Consider the following 20,624-nt stretch of genomic DNA (forward strand, 5'->3'; position numbering starts at 1 on the left):
GTCTGGGAATCAAGTTAAATGATGTAATGCAACCCAGAGCTGCTGCAAAGCTATTCACAGCTTTCCTATATCTCCACTATTTTCCCATAATGTAATTAGTGCTTAAATGGAGAAACTGAATGGAGGCCTGCATCTTGCATTCAGCAACACCGTCTAGATTTCTCTGAACACTTGAAGGGGTTGTCAGCAGTGATACAGCCCATCCAGCTAGCGTTGTGTGAGACACTGCAATATACCAGCTGTCCTTTAAGTGTTGCCCCTTATCAGTTGGAAGTTGGCAGCAAGCAGCAAAGCTTACCGTAACTGGTACAGGTCAATATTTGTTACAGATGGTTAACATTAAGTAGTGAGAAATGTTAGTGCTTATGTAAGCTTTTAACTTATTTTGAGGCCAAATTTGTCACTAGAAACTTTTCTCAGCAGGATTATTCCTTCCTGACATGGCACAATTGTGATCCTTGTCTCTGCAAAATGGTTTCAGTCTTGCTGCATTGGAATCTGCTGTTCTCCAGCCAACAGCAGAAACGCACACCCTTTCAGATACCCAAATTAGCAGTGGCATGAAAACACTATAAAATTGATTACTTTCCTTTTAATATATCAGGAACATGTTCTGGAATGTTATGAAATTAATATTTACTTAAGAAAATCAAATTGTTGTTTCTCTGTGATAAACATGTATTATGCCCACTGGGGAGAATGAACTGGATTGTGAATCATTCTATTGTAATTGTAATTAGGTATGTGGGAGCTTTATTCAAAGTACTGAAAACCTCTTGGTCTTTGTGAATAGGAAATAACATTTTCATAAATCGATCACTTAGTGTGGTATCACTGCTCTTTTTATAAATTTTGTGTTTGTTCAAAATACCACAAGTGATTCTAGCTCTTAAATGAAAGTTTTTTATTTGTGTGAGGGTTAGGGAATGCAGCTGCTTATGCCTTCCATTAAAATTAAAGACCCATATTTGTTCCAGATTGAAACCTGCTATGTGAATTTTCAGCTAGTGCAATTTAAGCTGACTACCTCCACTCCTTGAATGTACCAATAGCTCCGAGTCCCAATGGCAAGCAGGGACTGGTGATAAAACAAAGTGATAAGTAAAATAAATACCTGTGTGGCATCCCAGGCTTTGTATTGCAGGGTTCCTGTGCTGATGTAGTCAGTGAGGTAAAATATAAACAAGCTTATAATTAGCACAGGACTGGCAAAAGCCCACATAATTTTCCAGTACCAGTTTGGCTTATGTCCGACCATTAGGAGAAGGTCCTTTTCAAATCTGTTATTAAAAAAAAAAAAAAAAAATTACACAATTTGTTGAACTATGCTACTATTTTTAGTTTAGATTTTGCATTAGTAGGTTAGATACTAGGAAAAAAATTTCTACCGGCAAAGGGCAGTTAAGCTCTGGCATAGGCTTCCAAGGATGGTTGTGAAATCCACATCACTGGAGGTATTTAAGAACAGGTTTGACAAATGCCTGTCAGGGATGGACTAGGTTTCATTGGTTCTGCCTCAGTACAGGGGCCTGGACTTGATGACTTTTCAAGGTCCCTTCCTCATTGTATTTCTTGGCCAGGAAAACTTGGATGGCTATAATTGCAGACAGCTAAATACCATTGGGCTCTACATTAGGAAAAGGTGTATTTTGAAAGATATGAAGGAAAAAGGGTTGTGGGGGCTTTCTAACGTGTAGGGCCTAGAGATTAATGTGTGAAGCCTGTTAACAAGTCCTATCTGAGTATGTACAAATAATATCATGTACCTAGGTGTGCCCTACAACTATAAAGGACCAAATCTGCCTGTAGGGGAAAAGTGTGTGTGGCTAGGCAAGATGTGAGCTGAAAGAGACCTAGCTGCAGGGAATTTGGCTCACGAGGAGCATCTGCTAAGGTCAAAAGGTGTGTAATTTGTATTGAGCAGAAGTTAAGTGGAAAAGAGAAAGAGCTAGAGAAAAGCAGGTAGAATCGTTGTTAATTTTTCTAGCTGCTTTTTTCACCCAAGCAATTCCCCCCTAAACAAAGGCAGAAAGTTCTGTATTCATTCAAAAATGCATGGCGCTCAGTTACCTAGGAGACAGATTATGGCCCTGGCAGACATGCTTAAGTAACCCATGTGGACAAAACTGACTGTCACCTTTTTTGTTTTCAAACCTACAGGGAGTGTGTTTTTGGCACTATGCAGTACCATAAGATCCCTTGTGAAAATGTGTGGGAAATACTAAGCATGGGAGTCACGTATTTGGTCCTAGGTTTTGTATAATGATGTAACATACATCTATGAACTGGATGTAGTAAATATGTTTATATATTTTAATGACTTAATTGGATATACATAGATATTAAGGTCAGAAGGGACCATTATGATCATCTAGTCCGACCTGCACAACGCAGGCCCCAGAATCTCACCCACCCACTCCTGCGAAAAACCTCTCACCTGTGTCTGAGCTATTGAAGTCCTCAAATCGTGGTTTAAAGACTTTCAAGGTGCAGAGAATCCTCCAGCAAGTGACCCATGCCCCATGCTACAGAGGAAGGTGAAAAACCTTCAGGGCCTCTGCCAATCTGCCCTGGAGGAAAATTCCTTCCCGACCCCAAATATGGCGATCAGCTGAACCCTGAGCATATGGGCAAGATTCACCAGCCAGATACCCAGGAAAGAATTCTCTGTAGTAACTCAGATCGCAACCCATCTAACGTCCCATCACAGGCTATCAGGCCTAAAAACTTAAAATTCACTGTTCAGCTAACCAAGTATAAACTTAACATATCAGAGGTGTCAGTATACGCACACGTGCCCCACTGGCCCCTGCACTTATAGAACACATGTGCTTGGGTTTTGCAATAGATCAGATCACGATGCTTTTCTTTGCAGTTACGAGGTTTTTCTTGGCCCTGCTTGGTGCTCTTGCAAGCAGTACCAAGCATTGCTCTGCCGAGTCTGAGGAATGCCACTGACCTGAGTACTTGCATGGGAAGGGATTGCAGTCGCAAGACCCTTAAACATCAAGATTGTTTTTACCTCTGAACGGCTGAGTCTGATTAAACTGTTCCCACCCAATACTCCCAGTCAGTGTGTGTGGCAGGGACACACCACTTTTTGCATGGACCACCTGCCAGGTAGTACAGTGCCCAGAACTCAGGAACGAGAGAGCATGAAAGAAGCTCTTTTTCCATTGACTGGGGATGGGGAGCTGGGTTACCTAATTGACTCTCACTTTCCCCTCCCCTTCCTATTTAAACTCTGCCGGGGGGAGGAAGGGTGAGGATAACTGGAGCTGCTTGCTCCGGCCTGGGTGCAAGTGTTCTGAGGGCAGTGGAAGGGTTTGGGCAAAGGATGCAGCGTGTGCACTAGAGTCAAAGGCAAGAATTAGGTGAGTTAGCAGAGAAGGGTAAGCACAGTTTAATAGTGGCCTCTGTAGGAAAACATAGGTGCAGGCTAAAAGGGAAAAAGCATGTTACCTAAACCAGCGGCTTAGGGCCAGCTTGTCCCCGCGATGGGAAAAATCTGGGTAGGGGAGTGGAAACGTCGGAGGCTCCCCTTGATCATGTCCATGGCATCAGTGCTTTAGTCCAGGTTGGACCCCAGCCTGGAATGAGTTATTCTGACCCCCAAAGCCTGCAGCTGCATAGAGACCAGAGAAGTGTGATGGGGCGTTGTGCAGCCATACTGGCTCCTGCCACTGTGGCTTAGTCAGCTGACAAACTTATGTGGGGTCAGAGTTGCAGGGGATGTGTAGAGTGGTCACGTCAGCTCTAGCCTGTCCCTTTCCCAGGGATGAATCCTGACCCCTGGTGCCCTCCACGGGGAGGCTTGTGAGGGAACGAAAGAATGGTGCCAGGGAGGTGCCACCCCCACCTAGCTCTGTGTCACCCCCTCTTGGCTGCCCAGGCTGAAAGAACAGCTCAGGCCTCAAATCTGATGAAAGGTGGTGGGTTTTTTTTTTCTCCTGGAGCTGCTGTCCTGGCCTAAGTGCTTTCCCCAGCGTGTCCTGCCTGCCCTGTATCCCTGCGATGGCACAGTTACAGCAGTAAGGGAGGAGGTTTTAAACTCTTACCGCTTTAGCCCATAGATGTAACAAACCGCGATTGTCTCCACCAGAACGATGAGCAGCAGAGAGAGGGTAGCTGCATAGTCATTGAATATGTCGAACCAATAGTTTCCAGCCTCGACGGTGAACGCCAGGCCAACAATGCAGTTGATGAAACACACAGTACCTGTAGAAATAAAACAGAGGTTATTTGAGTCGCAACGGAAAGGCAAATGTTAGTAGGGCAGGAGTCAGAAGCTTTGCGTAGAATAAAAGACACTGGGTTTTAGCCTGTTTGTAGTGGTAATTGGTAGTCTTATTAGGGGAACCAAGAAAACTAGCAATATCTAGATACTACAGGGATTGATGCTATATAAATACTCAGGCTAGAGCGTCAATGTGGATGAGGCCTGTGCCCCCATTGTTAAGTGTACGTAGCTTGCATTATACAGCATTAATAACCATTTCCCTACACTTGAAAAACTGATGCTTCATCTGGCACTTTCCTATATAAATGAGCAGAGATGCCTTGAAAAGGCACCGATTGTTACAATCAGCATCTGGGATGTTCTCTGACAGCACTGACTGGCGGGGTTAGAGAAAGGTGAAATTTCCTCTTGCCTGCTTCCTAAGTTACATTTAATGTTAAAGGCAGTATCTTAGTATTTTGGCACTCAGCACCAAATGTGAGGTGCCTTGCATCTGCATATCTCCATCTTGTGAAGAGCTCAACTCACTTTGCAAACATCAATGAACTAAGATTCACAGCATCCCTGTGAATCTGGAGGGTATTGTGATTTTTCTTTTTATTTGACCTGATGACGACCATCTGAATCTCCTGTTACAACAGTAAAGGCATGGCGTGACTGCTGTTAAAGTATGCAGACACTAAAAAATATTTCCTTGCAAAATATTTTCTCATGACCCTGCTCCGACACTGTTATTGCTGGTTTGGTTATGAGCACAGAGCTATTGACTATGATGTCTTGTAACTAGATATAGAAGAAGCATCTCTGATTATTTGTTTAATCACACATGCGCTCTCCCACCGAGTGGCCTTTGTTCTGTGTCATGAGCACAAAAAGTCTTTGCATGGTTTTGGCAGGCTATTTGAATGAAATAACCATGGAACTCTGACTGCTGATAATGATAGACTATTTAAACTATGCAGGTGGTGTAATACAGGAACTGACGCTGTCATAAATATAAAGGGAAGGGTAAACACCTTGACAGTCCGTCCTGGCCAGAGGAAAAACCCTTTCACCTGTAAAGGGTTAAGAAGCTAGGATAACCTCACTGGCACCTGACCACAATGACCAATGAGGAGACAAGATACTTTCAAAGCTGGGGGAAACAAAGGGTATGGGTCTGTCTGTGTGATGCTTTTGCTGGGGACAGAACAGAAATGGAGTCTTAGAACTTAGTAAGTAATCTAGCTAGATATGCGTTAGATTCTGATTTCTTTAAATGGCTGAGAAAATAAGCTGTGCTGAATGGAATAGCTATTCCAGTTTTTTTTGTCTTTTTGTAACTTAAGGTTTTTGCCTAGAGGGATTCTCTATGTTTTGAATCTAATTACCCTGTAAGGTATTTACCATCCTGATTTTACAGAGGTGATTCTTTTTTTTACTTCTATTAAAATTCTTCTTTTAAGAAACTGATTGTTTTTTTATTGTTCTTAAGATCCAAGGGTTTGGGTCTGTGGTCACCTATGCAAATTGGTGAGGATTTTTATCAAACCCTACCCAAGGGGGAAAGATTTGGGAGGATTTTTTGGGGGAAAGATGTTTCCAAATGGCTCTTTCCTAATAAAAATCCTAGTTAGACGTTTGGTGGTGGCTGCGAAAGTCCAAGGGCAAAAGGTAAAATAGTTTGTACCTTGGGGAAGTTTTAACCTAAGCTGGTAAAAGTAAGCTTAGGAGGTTTTCATGCAGGTCCCCACATCTGTACCCTAGAGTTCAGAGTGGGGAAGGAACCTTGACAGATGCAAATGGTTTTTGAGGTTCAAAAAAATTTAGCTAGCTATTTTTTTATAGGAGTTTCTCCTTTTGGTGAGAGACAGATGTAATAAGATACTAGAAATTTGTGATCAGATTTCAAGATCAAAGAAGTTCCGATAAATATGGAGACATTTGGATGTGTATGCAAACTTTCTGATGCTCACTTATCATTAAATACTAATTTGACTGATCATTTGACTGGATGTTTGTGTCAGAAGTCCTTGTAAATATAAAGATGTGATTTCTGCAATATCCATTTCTTAAAAGCAATAAAATACTTTGGGCAGTGTATTCTGGAGAATTATGGTTCCTCCTAGGGAGTTTTTCTGTCTTGGGTCTCACAACAAACAAACGGAGGCGATCTTCCCTGAGAAATGCCGCCACTGGTTGTAGTTTATGTTTAAATATATTCTGTGAAACCAACAGCAAAGTATCTGCATGTTGTAGGACAGTACAAGGGACACACGAGTGCTTCCTGCTGAGATTTTCAAAAAATATTCACTGTGTACTTGTGACATTGTTTTGTTTTTCCTTATTCGTATCATGTTTGACTTTTTTTTTTTTAAGGACTATTTTGATGAATGAAAATGACACACAATAGAGTCTGCGGTTGTTGTGAGATAACTGCATTTTGGAGGCTGGGGACCAGGCCTCATGTGACATTCCTCATGCAATTGACAGGCTGCAGGGGTGGACTCTACAGTCCTTACTCAGCCAGAACTCCCACTGTAATCCATCAACTCCCCTTAGGACCTGAGCCTGAAAGGGGCTGAATACCCTTCACTTATCTTGAAGCCAGTGGGAGTAGAGGGCAGGCAGAACTTGCACGCTAGGGGCTTCCAAATCCCACTTGAGTGTGTTCACTCCTTATGCAGCTTGAATTTCTACCTGCTGTCGACCTGTTTTCTTATGTGCTAGTCAACTTACCTGAGATCACCTCTTTAGAAAAATGGGTGGACAGAAATTTGCTGTCTGTCAAAGGGGTGAGGATAGCTGCAGTGTTTCCCAGCATACTGCCTATGCCCAGCATCAGCAGCATAATAAAGTACAGCACTGAATACAGCTGAGGGACCTCCATGTTTTTTATCGCTTCCGAATACACTATAAATGCCAGTCCAGTGCCTTGGACAGCCTGCCAATGAGAAGAAGAGAGTAGAACCTAACCGAGAGTGGTGGTGTCAACTCTTCAGGTAGCTGCGCCCTTGCTTATTTACTGAGAGAAATCAAAATCAGATTATTGTACAAAAGAACTTTAACCCGCTAGAAAAAATAGCCTTTCATTGAAAGTACATCTCCTGCCTCTTGCTGAAGCTCTGCTTCTACCATTATAAACAGTAAGTGAAAACTAGGTAAGGTAAATCTAAACTCTGCCACTTTTTGCTCTTGTTGAGTAGTGCCTTGTTCTTCAAGTAGACCCATTGATTTCAATAGGACTACTCAACATGAATAAAGGCATCAAAATCTGGACCTTAGTGATGGCAAAATGGTAACTATGTGCCAATCGTCTTGCATAATGAACTAGTTGAGATCTTTGCTGGCCTGTTTGAATGGTGCAGAATTGGCCTCCTACTACTACCGGGAATATTAATGGACCAGTCTTGCAATCCTTACTCAGGCAAGTAGTCCTAAGTCATCAGAATGAATCATATCCTGATCTTGGTTCCTAAATCCTGAGGAGTTCCACTGAAGTCCTTTGAATTACTTCAGATTTGCAGAATCTCACCCGTTGACTTGAATGGGCCTGCTGGCGTGTAGAACTCTACTCCCCTGGGTAGTAGTGGGGCAGGACTGAAGCCAATAACAATACCTGGCACTTCTCAACTTCAAAATGTTTGACAAACATTAACGTGCCTGAGTCAGCACCTCCCCGAGGGTAGCTATTATCCCCCTTTGTACAGATGGGAAACACAGGCAGAGCAGCCAGGTGACTCGATAGCTTTATTAGAGCTGGGTTTAGAAATGCAGTTCATTTCCCCTCCTAGTTCTATACGTAATATGGCAACATCCTCTTACATCTAATCTCAAAGGGCCAGACTTATGACCCTCACAAAAACCTAGCTACCTTCCCACTTTTGTTGCAACCAGTAATGTCCTATGTACTACTGATGGCCATGCTGTTAGTGCTGAGCGGATGGACGATGTGGAAGCCCAGTGTGCATGGCAAACGTGCTGGAGGAAACCTTAGTGCAGGGTTGAGCTTAGGGCTTGAGCAGTAAAGCTAGTGCTTTATTGAGCTAATCAATTGGTTGCCTGAGCAGAGGGGGAAGGATGATAAAAGGAGCAGCCCTGCACTTACATCACCTCCCTCCTGCCAGTTCCTCTACAGGGAGGTATTTCTGGCAGACGTGGTGATCACTGTATTTTGCTTATAGAAGGTTCGAACATTTTGGGCTGGACCCTGAAATTCTTACTTATAGGAGCCGTTCCATTGACGTCAAAGGCTACTCACACAGGTAAAGGTTACAGGGTTAGGTCCTAAGTCTATTGTAGCAGAGCCAGCATCCACCAAAATTAGTTGTGCCATCCTCAGCGTCCATTGGTGAGATGCCAATTAATAGGAACTGCATGGCTAGATCCCGGTGCGCCAGGTTTGCCGGGAGGGTCCTGGGCGCGTGGGAAGTTGGAATGGGAGTTTTTACTTGAATGTCTCCCAACAGAAGAGGGGAAAAAAGGTTCGACTCCTCTTCCATTTGAGGGGCGTGGGAAGGTTCTTATTTTCATGAATTTGCTTGCCCAGCCAAGGCCATCAGAAGGGGTCTGAGTGTGACTAAGCATCACAGCCCTGAGCCCGGGCTAGTGCGTAGGCTGCATTGCCCCAGGAGGCACTGTGCCTCACAGACACCCCTCTGGGTCACAATTCCCCCCTCGCTCCAGGGGATAGGTGAGTATTAATTTACAGCTGTCTTATTATTCTAGAAGCAAATTATGGCAGCCAGATGCTGCAGAATATACATATATATATATATATATATATATAAATAAATGTTCCACCTAAAGTTACTCAGCGGAAACATATTTACCTAAAGGCTACAATCACCTGGGGCTGCCAAGCGGCCTAAGCAAGGAAGGAGTCACTCAGGTTGCCTAAGCTAAGTGTAACCTCTACCATCACATTAAACATACTCAAGACCTCCTCATCAGTACAAGAGCTAAAAGAGTTCGTGTTCTTTCTCTCCCTTAGACCTGACCATCAAGATAAGCTTCTAGTTCTGACTGGGGGGAAAGGAAACAAATAAAAAAAGACAACCAAGGCTGGTGCACAAAGGAGCAAGTTACCGTGTCTAGTTCAGCTTCCAGACTGCAGTTTTTAATCTGTGGCAATAATTCTACATACTGGTTTGGGTAAGTAGACGTCAGGTAATCTTTCATACTGTCGAGGTTGTCTGCAGTTAAAGCTCCTTCTTCCAGGTCAAAAGTGTTTGTCAACAGCAGTATTACCCTGTAAAGCCAAGATAATTTAGTTTCTTTCTACTAAAGCTAGAAGAAATGTTTCAGCGGCAGAATTTGGATGCAGCTGCTTTTAAGTGGAGCAGTGCATTCCAGAATACCACAGAGGGACAGGCAGGAGAGCGCTTGTTATACTTCAGTAAAGTATTCTGAAAAGAGGCCGAATGTGAAACTACACTTGTCAACGGGGAAGAAGGAAAACTGGGACAAAAGATATGCTCTGGCGCAACCAGAAGTTATTGGCTTGATGCAGAAATCACTGGGTGAAATTCTATGCCCTATGTTAAACAGGTCAGACTAGGTTAGCATAATGGTTCCTTCTGGTCTTAAAATCTATGCATCTATATGAAAATTAATTTTCTTATTTTATTCCTCTCAGTTCCATTTGCAATTATTGCTGTGAGTGGATGGTCCCAAATTCTGGGTCAGGTCCTCAGTTCATGTAAACTGGCGTAGCTCCACTGAAATTAGTGGTATTATGGTATTTACACCAGCTAAAAAATCTGCCCCGTCTCTTTTCCTTTGTGCCTCTTTTACTAAGACGGCCACATGGCATCCATTACTGTCTGATAAAGGAGATGCTTGGAATATTGCCTGTCCTCTGCTTTGATTAGTGCAATAGGTTAGTGCTGCGTAAATCTAACAAAAATATAACAGTAGTCCAGTCACTGAGACTTTGTATACGTGTGAGAACACGGCTTTAGGATCATATCCTGCAGTGCGCTGAGCATCTTCTGTGAAGTGCTGAACTCCTTCACATCTCTCTGTAGTCAATAGGAGTTGACGCTTAGTAGTTCCCAGCAGGGAGAATTCAGCACCTTGCAGGATCATCCAAAAGCTGGTGGAACATATCTTAGTACCTTGGACAGAGATTCAGGCTGATATAGGGGCTAGCTCATATGGCACATCATGTCTGACAGCTATCCTATAGGTACTGCAACAAAGCCACTTGTTTATAATCGTGGTCCAGACGGGACCATGAAAATGACTTTTGGATCAAATAGACACCTAGGGTTGCACTCTTCTAAGGACTCTGGGACACAGTTCTGAGATCAAATATATAGCATATTTCATGATCTTTACTCTTGTTACATCTGTCAGCAGTACTTCCACCAGAAGGCCTGATGCACATGTGAGACTCAAATTTATCTCCTTTCCACACAGATCTGTTGTTATGTTACTGTGCATACCTGAAAACGATTGACATCAGGAAAAAAGAAAAGGATTTCTGCTTGTTCAGTCTTTTCACCAGTATTTTCTACCACCAGACTGAAGGTGGCATGTCAGGGTAAGCTATTTATTTATACAAATAAAACGGAAGCGGAGAACTTAATGCATGTTGGAGAGCAGATAATTCTGAAGAAATAGATTCTAAGTCCTCTGAGGATTTAGGTCAAGATTAAGGTCTGTGTTTTCAGCCAGGCCAGGCACAGCATGTATCTGTAAATCTTTTGTCTAAGAGTTTGTGTGGCTGTACATCTTGTGTTCATTTTTTGTGTTCACAGAATGACCCGTGAGTACAGATCAGAGCACCTGCATCTCTGTCTACTTCAACTGAGCCTGCAATCTGATACTCAGATTTGTGCCCACAACTGAAAGGTGGGCAAAACTATAGGTTGGACGTATGTTTTGAGGTTGTAAATTGTATCTGCAAAAAGGATGTCTCCAAAATTTGGCCCTCGGTATTTGCGCTCTTGTTTGTTTGCTATCTTGATAATCTGTTTGGATATTTCCTGGGATGATGTACTATGAGAGCCCTTGACACTGGAGAGTCTGTGGAATTTCCAGCTATTGTACAAACCTTTTTGAAGCAGTGATAGTTGTACTGTGCCTTTGTGTCATAGGGAGATGATTGGGATTTCCCTTCTCATGCTTACTCTTTTATAATGGGGGTGGGCGGCAAGCCACAGGGTTTCTTTGAATGAAAATGTGGCTGTCCCCAAATGATTTTTCATTTCATTTTAATTTCATCTCATCTCAGAAGTAAGCCTTTTATTGAGAACTCCTATTTTAATTTTTGATGGGGGGAAAAAGGACTGGAAAGTGTCTCTTTCTGAACCATTTTTTCTATCTCCTTCCTCTGAAGCATCAGGAGATGGCCCAAGCTGGAGACAGGACATTGGGCAGGGAGGGGTGGGCTCTGAGGTGATATTGAACATTCTCTCTCTCAGGTGCTTGGCTGGCTGGTTCTGGCTCACATGCTCAGGGACTAACTGATCGCCAAATGTGGGGTCAGGAAGGAATTTTCCCCTAGATCTGATTGGACCTTGTGGGGTTTTTTTTGCCTTCCTCTGCAGTGTGTGGTGCAGGTCACTTGCCAGCATTATCTGGGTATATCTCATTTAATAATTTCCCTGCCATTGCATCAGCCTTGGGCACTGGTGCACCCCAGTCCCGCCTGTTCTTTGCCTGTGGCTCATAATAATTTAGTTTCCTGGGGGTTGTAATACTTTGATCTCATTTCAGTTGTTGGGTCAGTGTGCAGGTGCTGAGTGGGTGGCCTGGGCTATACTAGAGGTCAAACTAGATGTTCTAGTGGTCCTTTCTGGCCCAGAGCTCTCTGACTCTATCAGACTTTTCTCCGGTTGTGAGTGTGCTTTAACAGGAGCAGCAGCAAAGAAGCTCTCTCATGCTTTCTAAAAAGTGTCTTCTGTCCATTCCTTTCCTGGTATCAGGCCTGCCTGCAATTACCTTAAAGGCGGGCTGCAATGCTGAACGCACTCAGTAGGAATCCAGCCACTGTCTGTCTCATGCAATAGACTTTATATACCCCTCATCAGAGGTAGAAAGCTCTGTAGCCATTTTCACTATCACTCTGAGTCAGGGACCTGGGCACAACACAGTTAAACTTGGCAGTGTAGGCAGGACCTAACTCTGTCCCTCACCTAAGTCCTTGGACTTCCAAGGTTTTAACCTTGTGACAGGACATAGGTGGATGCCATCTCCAGGGCAAGTGTAAAGAATGTTGTAACTGGTTCAGGGAACAATGTTCTCTAACCTGCTCAACCCTCCTGCTTATAACTGCAATGTAGATAGGTCTTTAAACTCATTTGTCAGCAACGATCCCTGCACGACTTGCAGACAATAGTAACCTGAACTCTGATCATCAGTACTAGTCATAAAAAGAACAGTGAACTCTGAATACTAATCTCAGATCTTACCTAATTTAAAATCTCCTGCATGTTTACCAGATCTATTCAAGTGCGTTTCCTGGCACTCAAGGAGCTATGCTGCACAGTTGTTATTTGTGTATATATGTAATCTCTTTTCTTATGTGTAACATCCTATATCATGTCTCAGGGGGGAAAATAAGTTAAAACTCCAGTCTCTTACTTGCTTAGACAGTTTTCATAGTTGAAAGTCGCCTTAAAGCCATAGATAGAGAAAGTCACAATACTGGCAAATATTGACGTGCTGCTGTTTATCAAAGAGACAATTATGGCATGTCTTTCGCAGTTGTTGTTTGGCTCATTGTAGCTGGCAAACGCTATCAGGCTTCCGAAACCAAGACCAAGTGAGAAAAAGATCTGGGTAGCTGCATTAATCCAGGTTTTAGGATTTGCTAATTGGCCTAGCTGTAAAACAAGAGAGTGAGAAATGGCTGATGAAAACAAAAATGGACTTTGGACTGTTTATCTATGCTCTCATCATTGTAGTATCTAGACACAAAGTAGAGAGTAATCTCATTTATGTGGGACCTGATTCTGCTTGAGACCACATATTCGCACAGTGCCTATTTAAGTCAGTGTGAGTTTTACACATTGAAGTAGTGCATGACTGAGCTCTGTGTGTGTGTTTCTCCAGTGGGTGAATCAAATGGTGGTGTTATATGCGGGGATAAATTCTCTGTTGGTGTAGAGGAGCAAAATTTCACTGAAGTAAATGGAACTTCACCCATCACGCTAGCAAAGCAAAGCCTGATGAGCTCCTTTGACATCTTTGGATTGAAATGTATCTTAGGCCATCTTCATCTGTGATGTAACTCTGTTGAATTCAGGGATGAATTTGGTCTGATATTGTTATTGAGTATATAAATAATACAACACAGCTTAGGTTTGATAGGACACTTCTTTTCCTGGGTGAGGACGCTAATAACGCATTGGTGACATAGTGGTGTACCCTTAAGAGTCTAGATACGTACAACATAAGACCTAACTTACTATTGTGAAAATATAATCTAAATAAAAATAAGTGACTATTTTTGTATGAAATTATGCAGTTATAACGATAATGTTTTGTTTAAAATTCAGGGTATATTTTCTGTACCTTTGGTGTAAACATGTAAATCAGCCCATTCACAGCTCCGTGTAGTGTTAGTCCTCTAATTAAGTATATGAGCAGGACTAAATATGGCAAAGAAGCTGTTACGTAGACAACCTGCAAAAGAAAAGGTAAATTAATTAAAGGGTTAATCTACACTGGCATCTGTTACTGTTTTGCAAGAACTTATAGGGGTTTAGGAAGAAGGAAAAAGTCAAATAATGTCTATAGTTACATTATCAAGGGAAAATTGGAAAAGGTTATCAATCCTCATACTTCAGAGTTTACAATGATTAGCAGTGGGGGAGAGACAATGAGGGGGACATATCAGAAAGAAATTTCCTTCCTGGAATAGGGTTGCATTCTTAGGTACACTGTGGGCATGTATATCTCCATTTGCAGGCAGTGTAGCAGTCTATATATTAACCATTGTACTAATCTGGTATGGCAAATCCTGTATGTATATTTGTTCTGTATGAAATATTCATAATATTACATTTGCTGCCTTATACTGATCCTTAAATGAGCAGTTTCAGGTCAAATTAGGCCCAAATATTAGGTTTTGCAAAAACAAATCTAAGACCAATGGTAATATTTCCATTATTTTCTTTTTTAAATCCCAAAGGAAATGCTTTATTGTAATAAGAAGAATTAATACAGAGTTTGCAATCCAAACTTTACAGCATTTTGCTAGAGTAAAATTGACTGGCAACTGACAATAAACAGTGAAACTAATTAGTCAATTTTCATTGTCCATTCTAAGAGAAATCCAAAAAGTAACAACATAAATGGTAACAAGCAAATTCAAATTTTAAACTTACTTTGAGATTTGCAGATAACATCTTATATTATTATCTAGGCCAGGAAATGATTGGGACCTGATCTGCAGCTCACTCAAGTCAATGCACCTTGGAACAGGACAATGATTTGGGGGGTTCGGATAAGGGGCGGGGTCCAGGTCATGCCTGGCTGTTTGGGGAGGCACAGCCTCCCCTAAGCAGCCCTCCGTACAATTTTGGAAACCCGATGTGGCCCTCAGGCCAAAAAGGTTGCCTGCCCCTGTTCTCGACTGTAACATCTTAGAACTTCTTAGAACTTTGCTGCTGCAGAGTGAATGTCACTCAAAGCGGGCCTCCCATGTGGAACACAGGAATTGCCATACAGGATTGAACAGAGGCCAGAACCAGCTGCTTCAGAGGAAGGTACCAGAGACCCTGAAATAAGTAGCTATAGAATAACCTGTCCCCACAGGGGAAGTTTCTTCCTAACCTCTATTAGTTAGAGGATGGCTAATGGCCTGATGGCCTGAAGCATGAAGGTTTTCTATCCCTTTGACAACTCTTGGTTTTTAAAAATCCTTACTATTGTTATATACCACTATTATACCTGGATATTCATGTTATCCATATAAATGTCCAATCTTTTAAAATCTTGCTAAGCTTACTCTGCATGTTACCATGTCAATGAGTTCCACTAAATAACTGTGTATTGTGTAAAAAAGTATTAATTTTTACTAGTTTTAAATTTGCTGACAGTCAATTTCATTGAATGTGGCATTCAAGGCTTTAACACAAGAGGTCGATTTAAAAGTGACTACAAAGTGACGTAATTCCTGCTTTCCTTCCCATAAAGGTACGTTTACAAATGGAGTCCATAAGTTCCTGTCATCCATAGAACAAGTTGCTTTTTCTTTGTCTGAGTCACAGATACGTTCTTCCTCCAAACTCGTCAAAAGGCAGCTTTTCGATAACGGCACCACAAGTGATCACCAAGCAGCTTCAGTATCACACTGGTGTTTATATCTAATAGCAGAATACTGACCTGCACCCTCTGATACTTTAATGTCTCTGTCTGATCAGCTCACGCCTGTGATTCCATGAGCAAACTGACTTCATAGTCCTTGACTATGACACATGCCAATGACCACCACATTGTAAACGGAGGACAGAACTCAGGAGCTTTGTTTAGATGAGGGCAGTATGCAATGAAATGGCTAATGTGTGTACCCTGCCCTCTACAGGATGAACTGTGACGTTCTATGACACTTGTACAAACATGTTGCCTGCAGTCCAGAGACTGGCCCACAGAGACTATTATGTCTTAAGCTACTGCAGCTAGTAGAGATCCTCTTTTAGCTAAAGTGGTAGTCTTCTATGCTTTGGAGACAAATATCCCCATGTCAGATATGTATGCAGCATAGCTATTGATTGTAGTGTGGGAATGTAGACAACACACTGATTTATTACCCAACTAATGGTTAGAACCAATTAGGTTATGCAAATGCTCTCCCAATGTACAAGCTATTGGATGCATTCATCAGCCTTTAAATGTCAGCCTGAGTGCCATGTGGCAGGTGGATAAACAAATGCATGTTTAGAGCCAGGTTTAAAAAGCCTGTTTGGTTTTTTCCAGTTAACATCACTTAAAGCTGGTTTCTGCAAGTTCTAATTATGGTTTAACTCTGAATCCACAGTTATAATCCTTTTACCTTGCCAGTAGACTCTGTTCCTCTCAGAATACACAGATAGACCACCAGCCAAGCCAGGATCAGGCATACTGCTTGCTCCCACTGGATGCTCCCATACTCCTCAATGGATGGTGAAATGTTCAGGGTTTTCCTGTACCAAAAGTACTGAGTAGATGAGGTCTTCGCACATTCTTCGTCAAAACCAGTGTGGTTACTGTTCAGTGGACAACTGGCCCATGGCAAGGGATCCTTTGGGGGCCAAACAAATGCAAAAGTTGCAAAAGTTAAGCATGTTGCAGGGATTTTCAGAGCTTTAGTTTATCAATGTCTGTACTTTGACCTGTCAACCTTTTACCCCTAATCAGGAATATTACAGATTATTTATTCCTTATGCCATTTGACCTAAACCGAATTTCTCACCCCTGATAATCTGTATGTTATTCCCTGATAACAAGAAACTTCTATGCTTCAACTCTGTACCATTCACTTTCTTTAAACATCATCTTAATAAAATTTTTAAATCTGTTCTTGCTGAGGCGTGCGGGGAAGAGAAAAGGTATTGTGCAAAGTGACAGTGCAAGGAAGCCAGTGGCGTATTGTCTTGTAGATGTATGGGGACTCTGGGACAGATCCTGCAGCTCTTACTCCCATGAGTAACCTCGCTGACATATTTATATCTAATAGCATGAAGCCGACATACATGTAGTGATGTTGTTCTTTCATTTTCATCATCTCCTTCTCTTCAGCTCATACCAGTGATGTACTGGGACTAGTCACAGGAGTAAGGGCTGCGGTCATTTGTGGAAATTCCTATGAATGCTAATGTTCTTAGGATGTTAAGTCCCACAGAAATAAATAGCATTCATCTGAGAGAACCATAATCCAAAGGGCAGAGTCTGTTACCATTTTCTTATGGAACTATTGATATAAGAACATAAGAATGGCCATGCTGGGTCAGACCAATGGTCCATCAAGCCCAGTATTCTGGCTTCTGACAGTGGCGAATGCCAGATCCTTCAAAGGGAATGAACAGAACAGGTAATCATCAAGTGATCCAGCCCCTGTGGCCCATTCCCAGCTTCTGGCACCATCCCTATTCATCCTGGCTAATAGCCATTGATGGACCTATCCTCCATTAATTTATCTAATTTTTTTTTAACCCTGTTATAGTCTTGGTCTTCACAAAATCTCTGGCAAAGAGTTCCACAGATTGACTGTGCGTGATGTGAAGAAATTCTTTATTTTAAACCTGCTGCCTATTAATTTCATTGGGTGAATGTGGTGTTGGAGAGCTGCCTAGCAGCCTCTCGTTCATATTCCGACCTATTCATGCACCTATTCACTGCACCATCTGCTCAAGAAACTCCCTGAAAAAACACAAGAACAAATCTGCACACACACCCCCCTTAGAACTCCAACCAGGGGTATTCTATCTGCTACCCAAGATCCATACACCTGGAAATCCTGGATGCTCCATCATCTCAGGCATTGGCACCCTGACAGCAGGATTGTCTGGTTATGTAGACTCCCTCCTTAGGCCTTACGCTACCAGCAATCCCAGATATCTTTGAAACACCACTGACTTCCTGAGGAAACTACAATCCATCGGTGATCTTCCTGAAAACACCATCGTGGCCCCTATGGATGTAGAAGCCCTCTACACCAACATTCCACTCAAAGATGGACTACAAGCCGTCAGGAACAGTATCCCCGGTAATGTCACAACAAACCTGGTGGCTGAACTTTGTGACTTTGTCCTCACCCACAACTATTTCACATTTGGGGACAATGTATACCTTCAAATCAGCGGCACTGTGATGGGTACCCGCATGGCCCCACAGTATGCCAACGTTTTTATGGCTGACTTAGAACAATGCTTCCTCAACTCTCGTCCCCTAATGCCCCTACTCTACTTGCGCTACACTGATGACATTTTCATCATCTGGACCCATGGAAAAGAAGCCCTTGAGGAATTCCACCATGATTTCAACAATTTCCATCCCACCATCAACCTCAGCCTGGACCAGTCCACACAAGAGATCCACTTCCTGGACACTACAGTGCTAATAAACACCACCCTATACCAGAAACCTACTGACCGACATACTTACCTACATGCCTCCAGCTTTCATCCAGATCACACCACACGATCCATTCTCTACAGCCAAGCTGTAAGATACAACCGCATTTGCTCCAAGCCCTCAGACAGAGACAAACACCTACAAGATCTCTATCAAGTGTTCTTACAACTACAATACCCACCTGCTGAAGTGAAGAAACAGATTGACAGAACCAGAAGAGTAGCCAGAAGTCAGCTGCTACAGGACAGGCTCAACATAGAAAGTAACAGAACGCCACTAGCCGTCACCTTCAGCCCCCAACTAAAACCTCTCCAGCGCATCATCAAGGATCTACAACCTATCCTGAAGGATGATCCCTCACTCTCAAAGATCTTGGGAGACAGGCCAGTCGTCGCTTACAGACAGCCCCCGCAACCTGAAGCAAATACTCACTAACAACCGCACAACAAAAACACTAACCCAGGAACCTATCCTTGCAACAAAGCCCGTTGCCAGCTCTGTCCACATATCTATTCAAGGGACACCATCATAGGACCTAATCACATCAGCCACACCATCAGAGGCTTGTTCACTTGCACATCTACCAATGTGATATATGCCATCATGTGCCAGCAATGCCTCTCTGCCATGTACATTGGCCAAACCGGACAGCCTCTATGCAAAAGAATAAATGGTCACAAATCAGACAACAAGAATTATAACATTCAAAAGCCACTTGGAGAACACTTCAACCTCCCTGGACACTCAATTACAGACCTAAAAGTCATAATTATTCAACAAAAAAACTTCAAAAACAGACTCCAATGAGAAACTGAAGAACTGGAATTAATCTGCAGACTGGACACCATTAAATTAGGCTTGAATAAAGACTAGGAGAGGATGAGTCATTACATTAACTAAAAACTATTTCCCTGTGCTAATTTTCCCCATACTGTTACTCACACCTTCTTGTCAACTGTTTGAAATGGGCCATCCTGATTATCACTACAAAATTTTTTTTCTCCTGCTGATAACAGCCCACCTTAATCGACTGGTCTTGTTAAGAGTTGCTATGGGAACCCGCATTTTTTCATGTTCTCTGTGTATGTGTATATATCTATATCTTCCTACTGTATTTTCCACTGTATGCATCCGATGAAGTGGGCTTTCACCCACGAAAGCTTATGCTCAAATAAATTGATTAGTCTCTAAGATGCCACAAGTCCTCCTGTTCTTTTTGCGGATACAGACTAACACGGCTGCTACTCTGAAACCTGAAACATGAAGCACATTGTAAAAGACAAAATCACGTCACAGATGTCTTTGGACAAGTCCTATGCATTTGTAAGCCCTGCCGAAGCAAATAGGGAAGTGGCTACTCAGCTTGATCATTACCTCACTATCCAAGTTCAAATGTCAGTGCACCAATAAAGACCCTTTATTAAGCCCCTGCAGAAACTCCAGAGATGATACATCATGAAACCTTATTTACTTCCTCTCAGAAACACTCATTCTGTGCTGCTGGGAGAAGCTACATAGCTCATCGCAGAAAGCTTTTATCTTTATTTTGTTGATCAAGAGATCAGCAAAGGTCTCACAAGGATGTGAAAGCATGTCCCCCTTTGGAGACATAATTAAGACACTTTTAAAGAGTTTGCTGCCAACAAGCTTTAACCAGACCAGGCTTCTGAAGTTGGCAGAGCAGAGCTGGATGGCCTGATGACGACTATAAGCAACTCAAATAAACACACTTCTAAATGGGGCCATTCAGTGGCCAGGTTGTCGTGCTGGTTATTAGCTAACTGCCCATCAGCATCTGCAGAATTTAAGTTTTCATATGGCTTCTGCGCATATCAGATTTCCCTCTGGGCTAGTGCCAGCTGCCTGGTAAATGGATCGTACTTTTGCCAAACAAGCCAGGTATGTTTTCACAATTCCCACGCACTTTGGCCCCAGCCCACCCCTGCAGGAAGTTGGGTCACTGTCTAGCAATGCAGCTCATCAGTGTTTCTACTCACCTGGAATGAATGGAACAGGTACCAGAACGCCCAGGCATTTATAACGTTATAGTACATGGACAGGAAAAATGACACCACCACGCTGGCAATGCCTGAGAATGAGAAAAGGGAAAGTCTTCGGAAGGGCAAACTAGCTATCCATCAAACTGCAGAATTTAAAAAGGACACTTTTCAGCCATCTTAGCTCTCCCGGAGGACCACCACCATCACCAATGAAACATAAAGGTTCGGAAAAGAAGGCTGGAAAAATCGGAGCCCAGCTAGATACAAGCTGCCTAAGGTCTAGAGCTGTCCTATTGGGAAAGTGGCAATGCCTTCGGGGCAAAGAGACCAGTCAACCC

The 20,624-nt window shown here is 42.6% G+C and overlaps 1 protein-coding gene across 1 annotated transcript in view; it reads right to left on the reverse strand.

Annotated features, from left to right (window-relative positions):
• Nucleotides 1-20,624, reverse strand: part of SLC6A20 (solute carrier family 6 member 20) — a 39,390-nt gene that overhangs the window by 2,873 nt on the left and 15,893 nt on the right. Inside the window, exons 4-11 of the mRNA XM_077811139.1 lie at nucleotides 20,284-20,375; nucleotides 16,227-16,454; nucleotides 13,745-13,855; nucleotides 12,812-13,053; nucleotides 9,308-9,470; nucleotides 6,959-7,163; nucleotides 4,059-4,218; nucleotides 1,115-1,280 (exon numbers count right to left, since the gene is read on the reverse strand). Of these exons, the coding sequence (XP_077667265.1) occupies nucleotides 1,115-1,280; nucleotides 4,059-4,218; nucleotides 6,959-7,163; nucleotides 9,308-9,470; nucleotides 12,812-13,053; nucleotides 13,745-13,855; nucleotides 16,227-16,454; nucleotides 20,284-20,375 (1,367 nt within the window). The remainder of the gene's footprint in view (nucleotides 1-1,114; nucleotides 1,281-4,058; nucleotides 4,219-6,958; nucleotides 7,164-9,307; nucleotides 9,471-12,811; nucleotides 13,054-13,744; nucleotides 13,856-16,226; nucleotides 16,455-20,283; nucleotides 20,376-20,624) is intronic.

This window comes from Eretmochelys imbricata, chromosome 2, assembly GCF_965152235.1.
Source record: "Eretmochelys imbricata isolate rEreImb1 chromosome 2, rEreImb1.hap1, whole genome shotgun sequence".
Lineage (NCBI taxonomy): Eukaryota > Metazoa > Chordata > Testudines > Cheloniidae > Eretmochelys > Eretmochelys imbricata.